Source organism: Vicia villosa, unplaced genomic scaffold (assembly GCF_029867415.1).
Source record: "Vicia villosa cultivar HV-30 ecotype Madison, WI unplaced genomic scaffold, Vvil1.0 ctg.000857F_1_1, whole genome shotgun sequence".
NCBI classification, from domain to species: Eukaryota; Viridiplantae; Streptophyta; class Magnoliopsida; order Fabales; family Fabaceae; genus Vicia; species Vicia villosa.
In genome coordinates this window covers 450,965-458,787 of record NW_026705386.1, presented here as the reverse complement: position 1 = coordinate 458,787, position 7,823 = coordinate 450,965, and the positions used below count along the sequence as shown (strand labels likewise).

General features: G+C 32.2%; 1 protein-coding gene across 1 annotated transcript; it reads right to left on the bottom strand.

Annotated features, from left to right (window-relative positions):
* Nucleotides 1-297: 297 nt before the first annotated feature.
* Nucleotides 298-1,147, bottom strand: LOC131631673 (uncharacterized). The gene has a single exon (XM_058902442.1). The coding sequence runs from the start codon at nt 1,074-1,076 to the stop codon at nt 591-593; it is 486 nt and encodes a 161-aa protein (XP_058758425.1). The 5' UTR covers nt 1,077-1,147; the 3' UTR covers nt 298-590.
* Nucleotides 1,148-7,823: the final 6,676 nt, after the last annotated feature.

The following is a 7,823-nucleotide window of genomic DNA, read 5'->3' as shown; positions in this document are numbered from 1 at the left end:
ATAATACAATATCCGGTGATTCCGATCTCAACTAAAAAAAAGAATTAATTAAATATTTTTTATATAGATTATTCAACTTATGGATAAAAAAATTAATTTTAAAAGTAAATTTTATTCATATTTAAAAATAAAGAGTATAAGAAAAAATAAACATTCATATATTTTAATTTTGTTGGATATAATATTTGATATTAAAATAATTAATGTATTGTCAATTTTTTCATATTTAGTAATTTTAGAATAATTTAAATTTTGAATTGATTTTTGCATATAAAATATCATATTCAATAAAAGTCATAATATCATAGAATTGCAACAATAGATATAAATTTGAATTCTTCAATGAACAAAAGCTTATAAGGATTTCACAAATCCAAGCTCAAAAACAAAAATAAAAAGATGAATTAAACAAGAAACCTAGTTGATATTTTTATTCACAAAATTAATACTCACATATTTCAAAAGAAAGAAAAAAGAGAAGAGAAAAGTGGTCATTTAACTATATAATTTAATAACTCAAGTATTTGAACCATTTTGGTTCCATTCCATGAAGCCAGATTCCGGCACCGGAAAATTTCCAAAACAAAAAACTAACACAAATCTTCCGAGATACTTTCAAGATGAGGCTGCCACACCCCGCTCCGGCTATGCCGGCGATCTCGCCGCGAGCCTCTCATCTCCTTAGACTCGTAATACTTTCGCGACGATGATAACATATCATCGTCGCATTTTTTGTTCTTCTCGTCAGAGGAGAACACTTTCTTGTTTTCAAGATCTTTTTCCACGACACTTCTCTTCACCCGCCTTTTCTTATCCGGTATCGACGAGGACGGGATTACGAAGTATATGCTTCCTCTCTTGAGCTCGGTCTCCGGCGAAAGGATGAGAATCCGGCGAACAACGCCTTCGGAGCTTGGTTTGCTTAGAACATGATTTGGATTGGCTTTGAGGACTTCACCAGCTGAAATTGGACGTGAAAACTCTTCTACATAACCATTTAAATGAACTATGCGAATTAAGTCTAGTGCTCCACATGGAAGAACACAAGCCAAACAACACCTTAAGCTATTGCCCATTGTTGTGTTTTTGGAGCTATGAGGAATTTTTGATGTGTTATTTATAAAATTTGGAATGAGTTGGAGGATGAGTTGTGTGTGTTTATATATTATAGTATATGGTAGAGAACAAGAGAAGTACCGTGTGTGTACACTCAATAATAATAATAATAATAATAATAATAATAATAATAATAATAATAATAATAATAATAATAATAATAATAATAATAATAATAATAATAATAATAATAATAATAATAATAATAATAATTTATTTGTCAAAGTTGGTTACGTTGATAAGAAATTGATTCATATATTAAAAGATTTTCAATTTAATTCAAATTACCGATTTAAGACATCATTGATAAATAGTCGGTAATTATTCTTATAACTGTTCTTTAAATCGGGAAGTATGGTGAACCATCCGATTTTTTTTCACCTAAATTTTTTATCTTGCTAAAAATAAAATTTATTAAATTTTTAATAATAATTATGAATACGTAAAAATTGACGAAAATACCCTTATAAAGAGTGGTTTACAATTTTTTGTCTTGGCTTCTCATGGTCACATTCACATGTTAAGGTGGTGGGGTTGCTTCATTCTGTCATTCATCACACGCCGCCATGTGTATTGCTTATAGAAAAGTATATATTTAAATCAAGATGAACTAATAAGACATTGTAATTTTAAAAAGATTATTGAAACTTTTGTCTTACCTAATTGTGTTTGAATTGACGGATAATTATTGATTTTTGATAAAATTAAATTTGATAGAATTGACTTTAATATAATTGAGTTAAATAAAAGTAATTTATTTTTAGATATATTTATTTTAATAGAATTGAGTTAAGTAAAAATAATTTATTTTGAATGTATTTATGTAAAAGTGAATTGAATAATAAATTTTAGTGTAAAGTTATGTTTAAATTCAGAAACTACAAATTCTAATAATTTAATCTAAATCCACTAGTCGTCACTTTTCTTCTTTTTCCTTCTTCTCTCTCAAAGAGGGGTGATTTATGATCAATTTTGATCCAAAATCACCCCTCCAAATCGTTTTTGTTTATCTATTACTTAAATAAGTGATTTTCACACCTTTTCTTTTTGTCTTTTTTGTGATTTCGTGGGTCATCGTTTGTTTTGATTTCTCATATTTCTGTGGTGTATTTTGATTTCTCGTCTTTGTGCGGGTATTTTGTTTTTCCGTTTTTGTGCGGTGTTCATTTGTTTCAGGTTGAAAGATTAGTTTCGATCTAGTGCAGATTCAATCAATGACTTTGGTGCCGTCAACGCTACAGATCCGGAAGCATGAATATTTCGGACATCTCAATACAGTCAATACATTAATATTTGTAGGCATATGCAATTTGCCGTTTTATGCTATTAACATGGATGTTGTGGATTTGTTCGCAGATTCATCCTTTTTGTTTTTGGCGATTTTGAATTTGTATTGCAACGATGTACTCTATCGATTTGAATGAATGAATATCATTTATTTTCTGTCAAAAAAAAAACTTCAAGTAGAATCGATTCTTAAAGTAGAATCAATGGTGCAACCCATTTTTTAGTTTTTTATGGGTCCCACCAGTCATATCATCTCAAAATAATTTATTTAATTTTTATTTTATTGGTGTAATTATAATGGATCCCATAACTTTACTTTATAAATTAATTTGATTGGGTACCACAATTTTTTACTAGTTACATTGCAATGCAACTGTACTATGACATGACAAATTGTTTTTATATTTAACTATTATATTGATGTCCAGCTGAAAAACTCAAAGGAAAATACTATCATTCGAGATGCTCTCAATTCCACGTAACTGGAAACCCCATCATTAATATATTTAATTCCACATTATAATTATAAGTGGGAGTAATTTTTATTTTACCAATCAAATTTTGTAGTAATGAATTAGATTCTAAATTTTAAGAGAAAGAAATTTTCTTATTTTACTTTTGATAGTACAATGAGTTTGATAGACCAAACACTTAACATTGTCAAATTTGTTATGGATTATTGATTTTCAAATCTTTTTGCATCACCTTTTTACGTGTAAAATGGTTTTGTTGTGGAAAATTGAAATACGCATGTATTCAAGGTGCTTTTTACCCTAACTTGTCACAAGTCAAAGTGTTATCCACAATGGGCGATGAAATAACTTGGGATGCATTTTTTCCTTTTACATATTGTGAATAAGTGAATTAAAGGAAAAAAAAATGTTTTTCTATATGTTAGAAGCCCGATCCTATTTTATAAATTTAATTTTTTATATCATTAATAAAAGTTAATTTTATAAAAAAATTTGTTACTTTTTTTATATATTTTAAAATTTTATGGTTCAGATTCATCCTCACATAAAAAAGACATTCTCATATGATATGCCCTCGTGTATATATATAGGGCGTATCATATGAGAATGACATTTTGTTGTACCCTAAATTTTGCCCCGACTTTTTATCTACATCATTTACCTTTAGTATTCTTATTTTATCTCAAAAATCCAAAAAAAATTATATGTAGTACTCATTTGCATCATTCTCATTCAAAAAATCGAAAAAAATATATAATACATTCATTTCATACATCATCTTACAATTTATAGTTTTTATATAGGCTAACCATTGCATGATTTTAATATTTTAATTTTGGTTCAATTTATTTGGAACTTCTATTAAGATGTTAAAACAATTTTATTTGTGTTTTTATTATTATTACTTTTATTTTGTTTTGTTCTTTTAATAGGTACAATAATGAGAAGATCCAAGTTTATTTAAGTTTTAAGGCCCATCATTTGTTTATCCATTAATCAAGCCTTGAGAATTGGGGTCCACGGTCCACACCACAAGCAAGTCACGAGTTGTAGCATCAGTAGAAAAATTTCACATAATTTCTTCAAAAGCTAAATTCATGTGGGGACCATGTTCACGTTTCTTTCCCACGTTTCTACACACTCAGCATATGAGCTCACACATTCCAAATTTCATCCAAATTCTCAATCCAAATCAATCTCCACCCTTCATTTGAAATCATCAAGGGTCACAAATTCTTCCTACAAATATCTTTTCACACTTTTCATACACTTTTGATGCTCACTACAGACAAACAATTCAACAAACTTTGCCAGCTCTTTCATTCTCCTCACGCGTTTTGATTCACTCCGGAAAAAGTGGATCTAAAATTCTTCAGACATTCCTCACCAATTCCCCTCAATTTCCTATCCTACCCTCACCTCACACTCTCTATATAACAAGCCATTCACCACACTGAAAAGGGAGGAAGAAAATAAGCTGTTACTCTGCCAAATTTATTACCAAATGCTTCCTCCAACTCTCTTCAATCTATTTGCATTTCTATCATCACTTTCAATCACTCCATAAACCATTCATTTCAAGCCAAAAACCAGCATAAACCAAAATCCCCTTCCTGTTTCGGAAGAACCATACTCAGCACCACAAATTCACCATTTACAGACTACAAACCAGCAAAAATCAACCAAACAATACATTACCACATCAATCCATCATATCCTCACCATAAACTGAATCAGATCCAACATCATCAACGTCACGTTTCATCCGTAGCCATTCCGCTTCATCAAGCATCCTCATCACTTGCAACAATGACGTGAAGCATCAGGCGCGGACAACACGACCAAGTTTCCTTCAGCGACGCCGACGAGGTAGCATCTTCGACTTCAACGACTTCCTTCGTCTTCAAATCGCAACAACACTGTGACAGACCTGAACAACAGAACTGATTCAATCAATCTTCTTCAAACACCAAATCATCTCTACTTCGGTAACTTTTGCCTTTTGTTTTCTGCTGCTGCTTGTTCATGTTGTTTTACGATATTCGTAGTACCTGACATATGTGAATTGATTGTTGATTTCGGTTGTGATGTATGGAGAGTCGAGTTTTCATGAAATTAATCGCTTGAGATTTGTGTTATGTTGCTTGTTGTTGTTATCGTAGTGAGAGCCGAGGGAGATTAGAGTTTAGAGGGAATTTATGTGTTGTTGTTTGATTGAACCGAGAGTGAATTAAGAGAGATGAGAGGTTATTTGTTGTTATTACTGTTGCTATGCTATTGTTGTGAGAATTTTTGAGAGAGAATTAGAAACAGAGTGAGAGACGTGAGGCTGGGAAAGAAAGAGGGAGGCCGATAGTTTTAATCCTTAGGGTTTCTTTGTGTGTGTTAATTTGATTTTGGGCTTAATGTTAGAAAACCCAACTCGGTTTGCTCTTCACATCACCCATTTCATGCTGCACCCTATTGTGATCTTCACTATCCTTGTGACTTTGGGCCTACTGTTTAAATCTCTAAAGCCCAGCGCCCATTTCTCCAAGGCACCCCCTTTTTACTGTCTGTTTTTTTTAATTTTAGTGCAATTGCTCGTTTGTTTCTGTTTTTTTTGATAAAATATAAAAGCATTAGAATACTAGATTGCATTTTCATAAAAATACCAAAAATATGTTAGTTTAATTTCTCATATTAAAAACACAAAAATATGTTGTTTATTTTAAATTCCTTTTAATATGCTTAGTTCTATGTTTTTCTTTAGCTAATTTTGATTAATGTTTGTTAGTATATTTTTGTCATTTATTCATGCATCACTATATATATACCCGTTGCTAACATTTGCTTGATTTTTGTGAGGTACTACTATCATTGAGGCATTGAACTTTATTGTGGACATTTATAATTCATTTTTATTTTTGTATATATTATTCTTATATTTAGCTTTAATTTTCGATTGGGTTGTAATAATTAGTAGTTAATTTTCATCCCCATTCGTTTAAATGTGTAATCCCCATCCCCGAGGCCTTGTAATAATTTTACCGCTTTCCTTTACCGCTTTATTTTATTATTGCTTGCATGCTTTAACCGTTTTTCAAAATAAAAGAATATTAGGTTCTTAGCCGTTTCCTACCATAAGTCGATTGCACTTCATGCATCGCCATCAACCGTACTTACACATGCACACTTGCACGTACACTCTTATTTTACCTTTTTTATGTTCATTCCTTTATGTCTGAACCCTTATGCTTGTATGGATTTTACCTGTATGAGCTTGTTTGTTTTCATTTACTTCTTCCATTTTTCTCTTTTAATAAATCTCCACCCCCGCATTACTTGGTCCATATACCAAGCTCCCAACCAACTCTTTGTAAGTCGAGTGCCTCGCGCATCGCCATCGACCTGTTTTTCAAAACTCTTTTCTTAATAAAACCTTGACTTTTGTCATGTGATCTTCTTTAAACTCTTTTGTGCACTTGCACTCTTTTTCTTTTAAAACTGTTTTCAATAAAACCTTTTTTTAAAAACTTTTGAGCAGAACTACAAATGCTCTGACTTCTCCATTGCACTGAGGAGGTATGTAGGCACAAGATACAACGTCTTGCCGAGCAAACTTTTGTAAATAACCTTTTCCTTTTGTATATATCTCTTTTCTCATTTCTTTTAGCAAACAAAAAATAGTTTTAACATAAACACAGATTTTCAAAAGGTTCCTGTGGAGTACCACAGATGTGAGGGGTGCTAACACCTTCCCCTTACATAACCAACCCCCGTATCCAGATTTCTTTTTGTGGTTTTTTTCGAGTTTTTCCCCTTTCCTATTTTGGAATTAAAAAAGTTCGGTGGCGACTCTTGCTTTTTAACGATTTAAGTTAACCAAATGACTTAAACTCAAATTTTTGCCGCTACAGAAAAGTGGCGACTCTGCTGGGGATTTTCCTAAGTGGGTTTAGCCTATTTTGTTTATCTATGTGTTTATGTTATTGCTTATTGTTTGCTTTTTCTTTTTGTATATATATATCTTTATATATTTCTTATCTGTTTATGTGGTTACTTGGGTGATACTTTGTGATGAGATAAAGTCCTAACCCGGACTTTTGTGAGTAACTTGAGATAGGAGGTGGTAAGACCAATAGTTGCATGTCAGGAGCGATCCTTAACATGAGCATCATATGGTGGAACCCCAATCAGTGGAGGCCTCATGGAAGGTAGTAGATGTTGTTACGAGCTATCGTAAGAACGCTATTACTTTCAATAGTGAGTGTCCGTAGAAGCTGAATGGCCTAGAACCCTTTTAACCCATCTAAGCCTTTTTTAGGATGTAGCGCAGAAACAGGTTCAAGTACCAATTTGCTCTTGTTGTCATGCGATGCTACGCTCAGACGAGGTCTTTTTAGGAATATTATTGGTGCCCATGAGCAATTGTGCGTGCCGGTAGTATCCGATAGAAGATTGAAAACTCTGGGAACCTTTGTAGAACCCGTTTGGAAGGTACAAAATTCCCTAGTACATACCTTTGTGGGTGGCTCTTAACCATGACTCCATGCTCGTGACTTTGAACCTTGTTTGTGCAACCTTGTGTGACCTTGATTATGATGGATACATAAACCATACATTCGTTTGATTTCCAAGGAACTCATAGGTCTTTCTTTGTAAACATCACAAGTTTCATCAAACTCAATGGATCTTGGGTGTTGATGGGGTGAAAACCTTAATCCACCAAGATGGATGATTGATCTTGATGATAACTTGATCAATGCTTTGATCCTATTTAGGATTTACTTCCTTCATGCTTTGATGTTTACAAATTAATAACTTGAATTCTTTGAAAATCAAACAATAACAAAAACAACATTGCATTTTCATTGCATCATTTGCATATTTCATGCATTTATCCAGGTTGTCCAGAAAACTTATCCTTGTCTGTCTCCATCTTCAGAGTTGTTTGTCTACTGTCAA

What these genes read in the sequence shown, in the direction of transcription:
- LOC131631673 (XM_058902442.1), bottom strand. Translation starts at nt 1,076, where the DNA reads ATGGGCAATAGCTTAAGGTGTTGTTTGGCTTGTGTTCTTCCATGTGGA.